We start from the raw sequence: 16379 nt of genomic DNA, 5'->3' as shown, positions 1-16379 counted from the left end.
CATCCAGGCCGTCCGTGCGCGCAGGAACAGACCTCAGCCGTTTGATAGCGCACATACCCCTCCCCCCTCCTCGCGTGGCCTTCCGCGTCAGCACCTCTGCCACTTAGCGCGTCCTGGTTGGTCAGGGCTGCTGACTCAGCGTCTGATGTGGCGAAACTTTCAAAAATTACGTTTTAACTCTTATTTTTTTATTTTTCTTTTAAAAATATCAACAGAATCTAACTTTTCACCATTTTTTTCTAAAATTATTTTCAATTAAATCCTCCTTATATTTTATTTTATTTTTTAACTCTAAATTAAATAAAACAAAATAAAATAATAAAAATTTATATTTATTAATTTTTAATTCTCAAAATAGAAAATTGTGGGTGTTACACAATCGATTAAAAATTCAACAATAATTTTTCCTTGACTATCTTGATTCATTAATAATATGAGAAGTAGTATATTATTTAGGATGTTTTATCTTTAATGCACGTTTTAAATTGTGTTTTATCTTATTAAATTCTTACATCGTTTAATTAAGTAACATATGTCTTGATAATGAAGACAAATAAAATTACTTTTAGCTTTAATTCATATTTTTCCGACCGAGTAATTTATTTTAAACTGGAGTTTTTTAATGATAATGATATTTTTTCTAAAAACAATTTAACTTATTAAAATAATTTTTAACTGCATGTACATGTAATTAGTGGAAATTACATATTCATCTGCCCTAGTTACCATCAATAATCATTCATCATGAAGAAAAGGTCTGGTCAAAGATGTGGTAAGTTGACCTTCTGTATTTGGATTTTATTCCAAGTGCAGGTACTCATCTTAACTAGGGTTGACTTACTTTTTCAAATTTAATATGATTCTGTACTAAAATATTTTAGGAGAGTATTTTATTATAAATGTATGTGTTATATAATTAATAAAATTTTAATAAAAAATTAGTTTATAATATAATATATTAGTTGTTATAAGGTAGAAGTTATAATTTTAAAAATATAATTTTTTTAATTAAAATTATATGATTATTTACAATTTATTTTAATAAATTTTCAAACTTATATATACATATATACATACATACACATATTAACCAAATACTTAATACATTGAGCATTGCTTCTTTCATGATTGAGCAAAAAAAATTGAAAAAAATACAAAAAAGAAAAGGAATTAGGAGAGTATCATATGGTACAATTAAAAAACTAATTAAATGCATAAATCAACAAGAGAAAACATCAAAGCTCAATTTCAATCTGTAGTTCATCTTGATATGCGGCGCCTGCTGCTTCTCCATCCTCATCTTCATCGTCTTCCTCATCTTCCTCTGATCTTCCACGCCAGTAACAAACTGCAATCAGAATATACAAAACCAGATTCACAGAACTCATTACCGCCAATGTCCAGTAGTAATTATCTAATCTGCTCTTGTTCAATGTCTCTCCAAACCAACTTCTCTTTCCTCCTTCTCCAGTTATCTTCTCGGCCAAATACACAGAAACCACGCTCGCTATTGTTCCTAATCCAAAGACGCCATTAGTGAGTAATACCAAGTACGTCTTCATTGATGGAGGGGCTTGCTCAGTAAAAAATTGTGATGCACTATTCTCCAAAACCCCATTAGCCGCTCCAAGCAAAATAAACTGTGGAAGCAACCAGAATATGCTCATCGGAATTGTTTCGTTGACTTTGTCAACTAAACCATGGCGGATTACCACGTCGAGTCTTCGATCTTCGACTTTTGCAGCTGTTATACAACACAAAACTTGTAAAACCATGGAAGCTGCAACCCCAAATGGAGGACCGTATTGTCTTGATTGACCTAAGAGGCTGACAATAACGACATACAAATTGGAAAACAGAGATTTTCCATTGTCGTAAAACCAGAGAAGGATTATAAAAGGAACTTTAATGCGTCCAAGCTTGAGTTTCATGTTGTTTGCTTGAACAAGAAAGTAAGTGTTCCCAATTGAACAAACAAGCCCGATGACAATGAAGGGAATCCAGAGAGGAATCATTCGGATTATAATTTTGGTTTTTTCTACTTCGCTGACTCTGCAAAGTCTCCATCTGTTCTTCTCTTGCTCTTCTACTGGTTTTTCTGGTACAACAATGGCAGCTTTGTCTAGACACCTGTCATTAATGGTCTCAAATCAATATATACATATACATATATGAGAAACAGGCAAATGGGTTCTCTTGTAATACCTTAGAACAGAAGTATGTTGCACCAAATCGCCATCGTCGTGTCTCTCGTAAAGCTGTGTGGAGTCTCTGGGAGGTCTGTAAATAATCTTGGAGGTTGCAGCTATCAAAACCCTAAACACACAAGTGAGAAGACTCCCTTGGGGACCAACACGTTTGTAATGACAACAGCCGGAGAGGAAAGCCAGAGTAGCCATTAATGAACATATTGCCGGAATCCCAAACCTTATAGACCATGGTTTTACTAAGGCTATTACTATAATTGCAATTATTGGAATAAGGATAACACCGCAGGTTCCTAAACAGATTTTTCCACCTCCCGTTTCTTCTTCTTCAGTTTCCTCTGCCTGATCTTGCATGAAGCCTCCAATGGAGGTTGACTGACCTGACATTCCTACAGCTAACAAAGCCAATGCTAAAAAGAAGAGAATTTTCTGTTCTTCTCCTACGCATTCTGGCTTATCCTCTCTGCAGTTCCCTGCAGATTTCGCCAGGACTGATGGGGTTGACATTGACAGAAATCCCAAACCCTGAGGAAGGAACTGAAAAGTTATAATAATTGAAGTATGGAGAAATGGAGATAATTAAAATGGAGGATAGATAAATTAATCTTACAGAAGCATATGCGATGGAGGAAAAGAAGAGCATCCAAAAGTTACCCAGAAGAGTATCAATGATGTATAGCATGAATGTAAGTAATATATCTCTTGCTCCCCATAAGATATTGATGATGGCAGCAGCATGTGTAAAATTAAGGTTCCATACGATGAGCAAGTAAGCCATTAACAACCAGAGAGCATATGCAGCCAGCATGTCCACGGAAACCAGAGCTATACATCATTAAAATGTGAAGACATGGGTCAGATTTTAATTAAATGAAATATAATTCAGTGACAGAATTTCAACAAACATTAATGAAAATAGCTTCTGGATTGCTTACCCATGACTCTTAAAACCGGGCTTCCCATTTCAACACCACCTTTCTTCGGCTTCGCTCTGGATAAAATATATGGAAGATATTCTATAACTGCTATATATATATATATATATATATGATGAAAAATTCCTCAAAAAAAGGGGAAGTTTTGCGTCAAAAGTTAAAGAAGAGAGAATTTATAGGTAGAATTTTTTTATAGCAACGAGGAAAATGAAAAGAAAGTTCGTTGGAGGAGCTAGGTTCATAACTTAATTTTCTTGAAATTCAGAAGTTCGAGTGGTTGACTTGAGAATGCTGAAATACTTTTCCCCATCATAGTTGCGTGTTAAGCTTTTCTAGCATCAAACATGTTAAGAACAGGTAGTTTGACGTCAATGAAGTGTGAATATTGTAATAATTTATATATTTTGGGTTATTCTGAAATCAGCACAGTGGGTTTAGCAGTTAGTTCGGAGGGATTGTGGGCGGCGTTCGTTTTAGAATGAGTAGTAACAATCATGAGCAAACGGGTTCCATGCGCAGCATTATTTGAAAAATGAAACACGTTGGAGTGTTGACTTGTCTGACCCGTCAAGTCAACGGTCGGCTATGGCAAGAAGATGTTTGAAATTGGTAGGTAAATTTCATTTCAGATCAATTTTACTCCTGTTGTATTTATATTGTATGAAATTGATAACTGATTTAAATTCCATGTTAATCCTGCAATCATTATTGAAGGTGGACCAGAAATTTATCCAGAGAATTGCTTCTTTCTTCATTTTTCGTTTGTCTTCCCTTGGTGTTGGATACATGGAGAGAGAATTACAATAGAATATTTTGTATCTTTACTTTTATTTTTACATACTAGGACTGAGTTATTTTCAAAAGATGTTTAGTAATTTTATAATTTTACTCATTAAATACTATAAATAAATCAAACTCGGATCAAGTCCAATATACACCGTTTCGTTTTGATATGCTAGGATGTTAATAGAGTATATTAATGTTGTACATACATTTGAGTGAATTGAGGTATAAATATTTCTTTTTTATTCAAAAATCCTAACAATTTTATTTTTTAATTCTCTTTAGTCGGTGGATAAAAACCTTATTATTACCCTAATAGAGTTTCTCTTTTCCTCACGGTGGTTTTGGAGTGCGTCTCTCCAAGGGAGTTGAAGTATTTTCTTATTTTCTTTCCTTGTGTTGTTGATAGATCATATTATTTAAGAAGATTACATGGTGAATTATTGATTTCTTGCAAAGATTGAGTGATAAAATATTCATTTAATTTAATCAAATCCTAATCAGGCTTCATTACAAAATGAACTTCACATAAAATTCATTTGAAAATGATTTTCATATTTGAAATAAACTATATTTTTCATGGATGAAACCGTAAAATATCATTGTTTTCTTTAAAATACAATTGTAACAACCTAAAATTTTATAAATAATATGGTTGTTACTTTTCATTCATGTATATCGAAGTAAGAAATAACATTTATATTTTTCTATAAAGATTGTCATTCTCACAACTAATTCCAACATGCTTCAACTATAATCTATAGTAGGGTATTTAAATTTTTTCCCTATTATTACTGAAAGCTAAGAGATCAAGTAACGTTTTTAAAATCTGAAAAATCAAATTCATAAAAAAAAATGTCTCTTTATCCTCTATTCCCTTTAGACAAGATCTCTTTGTTCTAACGATTCTTCCGCTTGGTCCTACACTCCATGTTCTGAAATTTATAAAAAAAGAGTCAGTCACCACTTGCTTAATAAGAATAATTGAAGACTCCGATCCAGATATCGAAAATAACATATTGATTTGAATTATTACCTTTATCTATAGCTGATCACGTCCTTCACAACCATATGATTTTCACGTCCTAAGACAACATCGTTGATTTTACCGATCATATGTTTTTCACTTACACGTACATCATTTCATTCAAAAGATATCCATAATTTCTCAATCTCAATTGCATAAGGGTATAATCACCTTGATTGCTTATATCCACATATAAAGTATATTTCCTTCCCATATATTTCAAATCGTTCATAAAGTATCCACTATTACGTAACTATATTCTCATAAATTACTTTTGATTTATTCACAATCTCGTAAATGCAATATCATATTCTTATTAATTATATATATCCACACATAAAATATCATTTCTTAAATACGTATCACATATATAAGTACATTTTTCTAAACACATTCACACATAAAATCTCTTTCCTTAAACAAGTAAAATATCCTATCTCATGTACATATTCACGTAACAACATATTTTCATTATTTACAAATACAACCAATCACATACGCACATAGACTTATTATCATATCACATAACATTATTAAGTCACAATCACAGAAGGAGATGATAATTCGCACTATCAACATGGACCAAATCATAGCGTCACCAAGTAATAGTTATGGTTATAGTTACGATTTTACATCGTCTCCTAGAGATATAATTATAGTTACAGTCATAATTATAATTCACATCGTTCTCCAAGTAAATAGTTATAGCTACGGTCGTAGTTACGGAGCAATAAGCAGTCCATGAGATATAGTTCATGATCATCCCATAGCCATTCGGAAAACCATTTTCTTCAACCTCTAAAAATTACTACAACATTTCTAAGTCAATCCCAGCTGACATCATCACTTCAAACTTTCGATCATTGCATTATTTCATTCATTAATCCCATAATCACTTAGTAATAATCACCAAAATCATCAGTATCACAATTCTATAATAAGAAATGAACTCAAATAAATCATATTAACTTAGATATAGGGATTGAGAGTGTAAACTACTGTACTTTTCCCTAAATTTTGGGATGAACGGTGATCGCAGTGCGGTGAATCTTTTTTTTATCTGTTATCTGCACAAAATGAGTCGACAAACCTTATGTTACCTCGACATTCAGCGTAGGATATCTTCGGGTTTAAGATTAAAATGAATAAAAGTCATCTAAGATAAATAATTTACCTTTGGATCGACGATGGTATGTCACCCAAAGTGAGCTCACGTAGCTACTCACCCTCTCCTACCTTCCTTGACCGACTGCTCCCAATTCTTTTAGGATTTTTGTTGCTAAAATTTTAAAAAATTGTAGCGCCCGGACCGAGAAAGAGGAGAAAAAAAAAAAAGGGGCCACGTCGGCAGCCACGTCAGCAGTCCCGGCCAACCGGGGCCTGCCACGTGGCAAGACCCCATCGCTCCGAAAAGGGGCCACGTTGGCGATCCGCGTAGGTGCGATCGGACGGCCCAGATCAATCACGCAATCGGACGACCCAGATGCAATCGCACGGACAGCTCAGATTCAATCAAAAACGAACGGCCCAGATTAAAACAAAATAAACGGCTGAGATCAAAAGGCAAGGGGTTATAAATAGAACCCCCACACCAGACCACAAACCCTAGCCGCCTGCCGCTCACCGGAGAAGACAAACCAGAAGCCGGCCGCCGCCACCCGCCGCCGCGCCGGGGAAATTTCCGACCGCCGATCGAGGTAAATTTCATACCCCCGACTCGTTTTTCCACGCTGATTCCTCTTGTGGCCAAATCGGAGCCAAAATCCCGGCCAAACGGCCGGAATACGCGGCCGAAGGCCAGCAGCGACGCCGCGCCCCCTCTCGGTTTTTGCCTCCGATGAGGCCTTTTCCGGCCTCCGTTTGATGCAATTTTTATATCACCGTGATCACCATTCTTTTCTCTACAGGTTGACCGGAGCCGAATCACCAAAACACGAACCTCGCCGGAGAGCCGCCGCACCCCAGAGCGCCGCCGCCGGTAAGCTCCGTTTTTTCGTGATTTTTTGGCCCCCCGAGGGCCCTAGGGTTGTTTTCTCACAGGGACCGATGCGAGTGTGGCCGAATTCGGCCGGAAACGGCCGAAAACAGCCAACCCGAGGCGACTCGCCGCCGCCAGCGAGAAAAATTCAGGAAAAATTAGGGATAGCCTGCAAGCGCACTGCAAAGCCGTGTTCGGACCCCGAAAATGAGTAAGGACCCCTCACCCTATTTCCTATCACGGTATTAAAGTTCAAAATGATAAAACGGTATTTCTTGAATTAACGAATGTGTGAAATTGCTTAAGGTGGCTAATGGAGCCCAAGTCTAGTGTGATTGATGATTTACTGTTATTTGGCCTGTTTTACAGCTTTAAATGCATTATGAGGTTTGATTTGTTCATTTTATAGTTTCGAGTGCATATATTACTGTTTTATTAATTATGGGTTGAAAGACTGAAGAACTGATACTGTATGTTGTCTGTTTGGCATGAATTACGATTTGCTTGTTTAAATATGAATTGATGATGCTTATTGAGGAAAAGGAAAATGAAAGATTGTGTAGACTGATAATTGTATGATGGAGTCAGCCTGACGAGATATCCTGGGAGATGGTGGACAGACCGGGTCCGTAGGGAACCCTACCGGGATTGTGGTCTCACATGCCGGACGGGGTATGGAGATCTTATGGTTTTGGCGCCCATACCGGACGGGGTATGGGGACGGCCCGTTTTACCCTCATACCGGACGGGGTATTGAGGTTTATGGTTTTGGCGCCCATACTGGACGGGGTATGGGGACGGCCCGTTTCACCCTCATACCGGACGGGGTATTGAGGTTTATGATTTTGGCGCCCATACCGGACGGGGTATGGGGACGGCCCTGGAAACTGATGATGAATGTTAAATGTTAACGGGTAGCGGGACCCCTATGGACCCCCATGGATACTAGTAGACTGGTAAATGAGAAAAGGATATGTGGTATAATGATTGAATTACAAAAGGCGTGATAAGTGCTATGTTTTACAACTTATATTATTCCATGATTGTGATAATGTTATTGTTTTTCTTATATTGTTTCATGAATTCCACCGAGGTAAGTGGATGGTAAAGATTTTATCATAAATAAAAGGATTTGTTGTAAATCATGCTCCATTGGTCTTTTGTGTTTTTCTACCCACCTTTACCTCCGTGACGGTGAGATATCGTGATGTTCTTACTGGGCTAGTGTAGCTCACTCCTTATTTAACCATTTCAGATAAGAAAGACATGGTTCCCGAGCCCGTTCCGCAGGAGGACGACGAAGGGGATGCTTAGAGATTCTGTAGTCATACTCATAGTTTTATTTTCGAGTTTCTCTTTTAGTTAGTTTAATCTTTTATATTTTAAGTACGTTTTTGGTTTTCGTGTAAGGGATGTTAACTGAAATTTTGATCTCGCTTCCGCATTTTATGTGTTTAAATACTCATTTCATTTTCACATTTCCGGGGTCGTTACAAAAATTCTAGTTATATTTATAACCTTTCTAATTAAATTTAAACCGTCGAAATTTGAAGAAAAGATCATGACCGTTGATTATACATCCATATATGTATATTTTTGTGTGTGGATCATTACAACATTGAAGAAACTTCTAAAGAAGCTTATTGACTCTAAATTAGAAATTTTAACACATTTTATCTTTTGTTATGTTATATAACCCAATATGAAATTACAAATTCTATTAATAAAATTAAGAATGAAAAAAAAAACCATAACCTAGTAAATCTGAATCGATCCACCATGACATGTCTATTTTTTATTAGTTAAATAAAATAAAATTAAATAACATTAATTTCTGATTAACTATGGATAAAGTTGAGTTTCAGATTTAGAAATGAGCACCAAGTACGTTCAAATATGACCTTAGTATATACAATAATTTTTAATTTTATATTTAATTTGGTCTAGATATATAATTTTTTAGATTCTAAATAAAAACATATAATATATGCTTAACTTTAATTAACAAAATATTTACAATATATATTTATTTTTATACAATTGGTATCTAACCCATATTCAGATTATTGGACTTGGGTGTTTAAGGAGAATGGGCCGGGCCGTATCCTTGTTTGGGCCAAAATTTATTGGATTAGATTTTTAAAGACTTGGTGTCACACAACAAATTTAATACCTCTGAAATTCATTTTAAATAATAATCAAGAAATTATAGAGATAAAATTCAAAGTAATACAAATTATATTTATAGAACTTATCTGAATTGATTAAAGACTATTTGCCATATTAAATTTCGCAGTTTTGAAATTCAATATTTTGTTGACTTACATTAATAAATAAGTTACTAGTCCAATCAATTGAATCACTTACTTGATAAATTATTAATTACATTAAAATTATTTTAAAGAAAATTACGGACTTAAATCAAATATTTTTTTTTTCTAATATATCAAACAATAATCTGTATACAATATTTTTTTTAAAAAAGAAGTAAATAAATCATTAATCAAACCCAATATTTATAAATATAACATCATATATATTTTAATAGTAAAATAGCAATTATCTTCATTTTTAACAACCATTTCTTGCCAAACCTTATGGTAAGTAATTTCATTATTCTTTATGAAATGAGTGAGTGGAGATGTACATTCTGTATATGTTTTTTTTTTTTTTTTATTTATAAAATATTAATTTTGTTATTATTTATACATAAGTTACGCGTAATTATTATAATATACGTATTTCTATTAAAAAATAGTAACGGTAAATTAATAAATTGGTTTTTGAAATTTAACACTTGCTACAACTTGATTTAATATTTTTCGTTATAATTTCATCTATGTTATTTTATATATTTAATTTTTAATAAAAAAATAAAAATAATTATATTATATTTAAATACTTTAAAAAATAATTTAAAAGAATAATTTTAACTAATTAATTAAATTAATAGTAATAAAATTAATTAATTAATCAAAATTATTCTTTTGAATTAGTTTTTGAAAAATAAATAATTATTTTAATTTTTTCTATTAAAAAATAAAAAATTATTAAAACTTAAATTATTTTAAATTATAAATTTAAAAAACAATTTAATAATTTGTTAATATAATAATTACCTTATTTTTTGGAACAAGAACTGGGCGGGTCGTTGGAAATGAATATTTGTAGGCTGCATATGGTGGATTGGTGTGGCAGATTTTGCAGCCTGCATGGTTCAATTTCAGTGTGAAGGTTTTTGACGGCCCAATTCTCAAGAATTATCATCTCCCCTTATATTTTGGGGATCTCAACCTGACATTCATCAATCTTCTTACACGGTTCTCCATTTACAATGTCATCATTACAATCCAGCGTTCATAATTTTTTTTTTTTTTTTTTTTATAAATAAAAATGCCTCTTGGTGTAATTAATTTCAACGTACGTACATAATTTTTGATATCATTTTCTTTTGAAGCTTTTTTGTATTAAGCTTTTGGTTTGGTACGATTTCTTACAGTACCATGCTGCCAAATTACAAGAAGTTGGGTTTGATTTAGCTAAGTTTTTTGAGTTGTAATTTAGATATCACAATTTTAAAAATAGTAAACTATACCATTTACTTAATTAAATATACGATGAAAGTGTTGCATCACAGTCTTAGTTTTAATAAAAAAAATGAGAAGAGAGTATTCATCTTAATTTGATCTCATTTCCTTAGTGAATAATCTCTCAAACACGTTCAAACCCTATATTCATATTCAGAACAAACAAACAATTTTTACGCAAATGAAGTTTGTAAATCTACACTTTGAGAATTCATTTATTGTTTCAAAAAAAATTGTGTAAAAAAGTTAAAGTTTCAACATTTTATAAAAATTAAGTTTTATAAATCATAAATTTTACCCCCCACTTACGAAAAAGAAAAAGAGATTTCGAATAAAACAATCTCTGATTCCCAAAATTCACAACAAATAAAATATCTGTGAATTGCTGTAGCCAGAATTAAATGTAGAGATTTATTATGTAAAATGACATATGGGTAATAATGTGGCTCTATAAATTATTGTGACAGTGAATGGTGTTTAATGAGGCGAACTAGACTTGACAGATCCAATTTATATACATATATATGTATAGAGAGAGAGAGAGAGAGAGAGAGAGAGAGAGACATGTTAACGTGTCAAGTTTAAGTGAGTTTCTTGCTCTAAATCTAAAGTTAAAAGTATAATTATGCTCGTAATAAATAAATTTCTTACATTAGATAATATTATTTTTGCAAAATTTATATATGTTATTAAATATATAATAATTTGTTAGATATATTGAATGATGTCATTCAGAACACGAAAACAACTTAAAATTAATGAGAGTGCAGAAGATAGGAGCCCACTTGGATTTTATTACTCTCTTGCATCATTGTTTGGAGAATCCATAGATACATGCTTTTAACGTGTATTGTTGTGTACCATGTACTTGATAGTTTATTTTCCTTTATAAAAAAATTAAATGGATTTAATATATAAATTTTTTAAGGATATTTAGCTTAAAATATTTCGATTAAATAAAGTTACTAATTACTTACATTATTTCATTTATATACTTGGTAAAAAGTATAATTTATTATGAAGATTTTATTTTCAATATTTTTTTTTTACTAAATTAAACTTTAACTACATGTTTTATTTTGTTATCTTGTAGTTGAAGAATGAAGAGTTTATTGAGGGAATTGAGAATGATGATTATAAATTTATCATATTTATTAATAAATTCTTTCTTGACATATTTTTTTAAAAAAAGAAAAATTCTTTAATTGGGATTCCATAGTATTGAGTAATTTTCTTATACCCATTAAGTAGATTAACACGAGGAACTATTTAAAAAAAAAAAAAATATTTAGGTTAGATGTACGAACAAATTTTTTGATTTGAAGGTTGACTGGATTAATTTGGCTAAGTTCCCATGCTCTCCATTTGCATTCACCTAGTTACCTTGCTTTTTCTTAACTAATATAAAGGATAAACAATTCATTTAACTAGGTTACAGTTGACCTATTCTTGATCTTAAAATGGGTTATGTGAGCAAGACCATGACATGATTTTGGTAGCTAACTGGATTTTCTTTTGTAAGTTCCTTTTCTTTCATTTTGGAAAGGTTTTGTTTCTATCTCAAAAAAGAATATTCTACAACTTACTGTTGATTTAGGCTTATATTCCATAAATTTGATAGTAAATTAATTTTAAGTGTCTATTTGACATGACTCATTGTGGAATGGTTACAAGTTGAAAAGTGTTGGTTGATAAAGGGATTCCCAATTAACCTGAAAATAAGATGTGGACTCTTTTGTCGTTGCATACAAATGTGGAGTTGCTGTCTAATATGTTTTTCCATGAAAAACCATAGTGGAACATTGAACTGATAAATAAGGTATTCCACACATACAAATCTTCTGAAATTACCAGCCTACCTTTGAGTTTCCTTTTACCTCTAGGTAAGCCGATGTAGTTTTATGAGCATAACGTTAAACACACCTTAAAATCTAGATATTCAAGAGCACGACAAAATTGATTATCTACGTTGGCTGGGTCTTTAGCTATGGATGCAATGGAAAGTTGGACAAGGCTATAAAATAATACTGTATTGCTTCACGTTAATTCAAGAAGGGATGGTGATAGACCCTAAATATCTTAATGTATCACCAATTAATTAAGCCAAATGTCACATTTAGCTTCTGTTTGCAAAAATATTGAATTATATGATTTGTAGAAGAAACCCTATAAGTTAATTACTCAAATATGTATATGTACATATATATATATGAACAAGTAATCATGCAATATAATATACATGTGCATATATATTTTAAGTCCCCCTTTCATAATAATGGACCCAAATGAAGTATTATTGCGATGGTAATTAATGTTCTTCGACACTTGATAATCAAAAAAGAAAATAAAATTGTTTATAATCTTAAAATATAATATTAAGTAATTAATTAACCTCCTTTTCTTTCTTAGAAGGAACACGGCCATCAGTCCCAGCAAGCATCGCATACTTGTCCTTCCTAGTCAAATTGGTGCACTCAAACCCGAGCGTCCCAGCAAGAACCCTCTGTATATAATTAGCCACTTCAATGGCAGACTTGCCGCCTTTGCAGGTGAGCTCGGCGGGCAGCTGGTTCAAGAACGTGATCTCGTAAGTGGGCATCGGGTTCATAAACACGAAGTAAGGATCCAAAAGCTTGTGCCCACGAACAGTAGTGCCATGAAACACAGTCTGCTTGGTGTTAATGGCCACAGGGACGATTCTGTCAGTGAGCTCAGCGAAGAGAGCACTGAATCTCAAAAGAAAAGGTTCTCTACACGTTGTTCCTTCAGGACAAATCACCAAGTCGCCTTCTTCGAGCAAGCGCTTGATGTTGGCTGCATCTTTTTCCCGTTCTCTGGACAAAGCAACGGCTTTGATTGGTGAGATTATTTCGGTGAACTTGCTGATGCTGTAAGTGACGCAGCTGATTTTTCTGCCGAGAGCGACCGCGGTGACAACTGGGTCAAGAACAGTGCGATGGTTGCAGATGAAGAGGACTCCAGGTTGGCCGGGCTTGGGTGGTGGCGGAGGGGTGCCCTTAACGACGAGTCTGATTCCGAGGAGTTTGTAGTTGTATCGAGCTATTCGCTCAGGCAAAGGGATGTTTAGATATACCCTTAAAATGGAGAGTATAATCCCAATTGGCAGCCACAAGAAGGTCAAGAGAGCTACCAGAGGAGTGGGTCTCTGCACCAACCTACCCTCGTGAAATATTACAGGACTAAGCAGCTTCTTTCTTGGCACTGCTTCACATTTGTTTCTTGGCACCATGTATCCTTCCTGTAATTAATTAATTAATTAATTAATTAAATGGAACTATTTAATTTAAACAAAAATATTGTTTATATCGTCATAAATATCATTTATGATGCACAGCTACACATGGGGTCCAAGTTCATTCCAATCATAGATTGGGAAACTAAAATGGAAAATTTGAAGTTATTTATGACTTTTGCGGTTGGAGATCATTTGTTTGTTTTTTCTAGAAAATAAATAAATAAATAAACTACAGCAAGATACAAGGCAAAAATACTGCTTCCCATTTTCTATATCTGCATACAATTCATGAAATTAGTTGAACTGATTTAAATTCAATCAATTACTCTTACCAAATCTAATCTACAACCATGCAAGTCACGTAATCTAATTTATCAGTAATTAATTAGAATTTTGCATATTGGCCAACTGGGTGTTTGTTAGGTGTATATAATATGTATGTAACCGGGTGTATACATGTGATTGAGTAAGCGTACACGAAATTAACCAGAATTAAGTGGGTGATTATCGTTAAACAAACACAGTAAATGGTCATGAGGAACACATAACCAAACAAAAAATAATAATCTTCCTCATAAAATAAATAAATAAATAAATAAAGTAGTGATCATATTTGGTTGATGAGTCTTGGTCATGTTATATATTTACCGTATGAGTTGGATATATGTATGGAAAGTTGGTTCGAACATGAAGATGTTATGGTGGCAATTAATGTCTCTCACATGCTCTTGGGAAATAAATGTACTCTGCACCCCAAGGTTGGTGCTTTTATATTAATGTCAATATTATATCTCAAAAAGTTACCATCATAGATCAAAACCCACAAACCATAATATACATATATATATATATATATATATATATATATATTAGTCAAATAATAGGGGCACCGCTCAATATAGAAAGCCGTTATAAGCTACTACTCAAATCATAACTTTTATATATATATATATATATTTAATTTAAGGCGTAATAGTCATATAATTAATATGCATGAGCAAATATCACGTTCCATGGATGATTTAGCCATAGAAAATTGACATGAAATTCGTATATCACTGAAAATGCATGATGATTACTACCTATTATATTTTTATCAATATTATAATATAAATTACATGGGTCAATTTATATTTTTAATATGTTATTAATAAAAAGAAAAAATAATTTTTTAAAGAAAAAATTAGTGAACCAATTTACGTGGATAGAAAATGAGGTTCACCCAGCCACAAAAAAAAAAAAAAAAAAAAAAAAACTTTTATTGCCTTGAACGCCCTCACCAAACATATAATAAATGGAAAACTATATTGCCAGCATTAATTGTGTACTCCTAAAAATTAAGATAGGAAAATATTAGAGATGAAATTTTAATATATGTATATAATTATAATTATGTACTAATCAAGTATAAATGCAGGAGAGGGAATTACATACCTTGCAAAGTGACATGAATTCATGATCAGTTTCCCTGTCTCCCAAGCCCAAATCAGGCATGTTACTACCAAATTCTCGAAGGAGAGCGTCTCTTTTGTGTTCCCCAACAAGAACTCCAGGTTTCTTGGCAAACCCAGTTGCTCTCCCAGATTTCGTGACCTCCAGCTCCGTCCCTATAACCTTGTCGGCACCTAAAAACGTCGTCACAAAATGCTCCACCATCACTCTCGGATTAGCCGTCACAATATACCTTTTGTCGAACGAGTTGAAAACTCTCCACGTGTCCGGGTGAACATCCTCAGAATAGAATTTAGGTAACACAGACCTAGAAACCAGCTCCACGTCTCTCATCTTCAACCCGGCAAAGGTGATGAAAATGAAAGTGTTGATAGCCATAGACTCGGAGAGGAACAGGTAGGTGAAGTAGACAAATGGGACTGAAGCTAATAGGATTAATGCCCTAAGAATGCTGCCAGCTTCTAGGGCAACAAGTAAGAAGTAAGGAAAAGCACTGCGTGAGATGAGTAAGGTGCCGTCAAGGTCTGCAGCCACCGTTTGATTGGACCGACCTTCGGTGCTGCATTTGGTTATTGGTTCGAACCGACGGTGAGCCCCCATGGGTAATTCAGCCGAGGAAATATATATGCTGTGTGAGGTTATAATTAAAATGCGTATGATATGATACGCCTATCTATATATATAATATATATATAAAGAGAGAGATATAGAGACGGAGGGAAGGATTTAAAGGGAGAAGACAAAGATGGGCATGATGTTGTTGTTGTTTGGTAATAGCTAGCATGGAAAAAATATATAGAAGGCTAACAGTATGTGGTTGAGACTTGAGAGATTTATAAAGTTGACATCTGGGGGAAAGGGTGTTTAATTAATTATGTATATTTTTCGGGGTGATGACATTCAGAGACATATATATATATATATATTTAAAAAAATTATTTTGGAGGCATAAATTAGGGCAGTTGTGAAGAGGGGTCCGAGTGGTTGGAAGTCTATACCAACATATGCATTTCATTGAATTAGCCTGCTTTGGTGTTTTTAATTAGCCTGCTTTCTAGATTTTAGGCGCCGGCCTCGTCTCTTCATTAATCATCGGCTCAGCCTCAGCTGCATTCTTATCTCATCGGGTCATCCATATTTTTTCTTCCTAATTA

The 16379-nt window shown here is 33.5% G+C and overlaps 2 protein-coding genes across 3 annotated transcripts; both read right to left on the bottom strand.

The window, feature by feature from the left end:
- Positions 1–1086: 1086 nt before the first annotated feature.
- Positions 1087–3440, bottom strand: LOC110807708 (proton-dependent oligopeptide transport (POT) family protein). 2 transcript variants are annotated; one of them, XM_022032910.2, is made up of 4 exons: positions 3143–3440; positions 2862–3032; positions 2206–2732; positions 1087–2130 (listed from the first exon to the last, which is right to left on the bottom strand). In XM_022032910.2, the coding sequence occupies exons 2-4, from the start codon at positions 2943–2945 to the stop codon at positions 1236–1238; spliced, it is 1506 nt and encodes a 501-aa protein (XP_021888602.1). In that variant the 5' UTR covers positions 2946–3032; positions 3143–3440; the 3' UTR covers positions 1087–1235. The 2 variants fall into 2 exon arrangements, with proteins under 2 accessions (XP_021888602.1, XP_021888601.2); XM_022032909.2 differs by lacking the exon at positions 3143–3440 and having other exon boundaries at positions 2818–3032.
- A 9342-nt stretch (positions 3441–12782) lies between these two features.
- GPAT6 (glycerol-3-phosphate acyltransferase 6) lies at positions 12783–16109 on the bottom strand. Its single transcript, XM_022032952.2, has 2 exons — positions 15208–16109; positions 12783–13776 (listed from the first exon to the last, which is right to left on the bottom strand). Exons 1-2 carry the CDS (start codon positions 15823–15825, stop codon positions 12901–12903), a joined length of 1494 nt encoding a protein of 497 aa, XP_021888644.1. The 5' UTR covers positions 15826–16109; the 3' UTR covers positions 12783–12900.
- Positions 16110–16379: the final 270 nt, after the last annotated feature.

The sequence above is a fragment of the Carica papaya genome, chromosome 8 (assembly GCF_054855325.1).
Source record: "Carica papaya isolate Zhongbai chromosome 8, ASM5485532v1, whole genome shotgun sequence".
In the NCBI taxonomy this organism is placed as follows: Eukaryota; Viridiplantae; Streptophyta; class Magnoliopsida; order Brassicales; family Caricaceae; genus Carica; species Carica papaya.
This window is presented reverse-complemented; position numbering and strand designations above follow the sequence as displayed.

Bases quoted from the DNA above. Each gene is read 5' to 3' on its own strand.
- LOC110807708 (XM_022032909.2), bottom strand. From the start codon at position 3,015: ATGCTGGCTGCATATGCTCTCTGGTTGTTAATGGCTTACTTGCTCATC. The intron at 2,733-2,817 runs GTAAGATTAATT...TTCCTTCCTCAG, and splicing joins CCTCCATCGCATATGCTTCT to GGTTTGGGATTTCTGTCAAT. The intron at 2,131-2,205 runs GTATTACAAGAG...CATTAATGACAG, and splicing joins CAACATACTTCTGTTCTAAG to GTGTCTAGACAAAGCTGCCA.
- GPAT6 (XM_022032952.2), bottom strand. From the start codon at position 15,825: ATGGGGGCTCACCGTCGGTTCGAACCAATAACCAAATGCAGCACCGAA. The intron at 13,777-15,207 runs GTATGTAATTCC...AATTAATTACAG, and splicing joins AATTCATGTCACTTTGCAAG to GAAGGATACATGGTGCCAAG.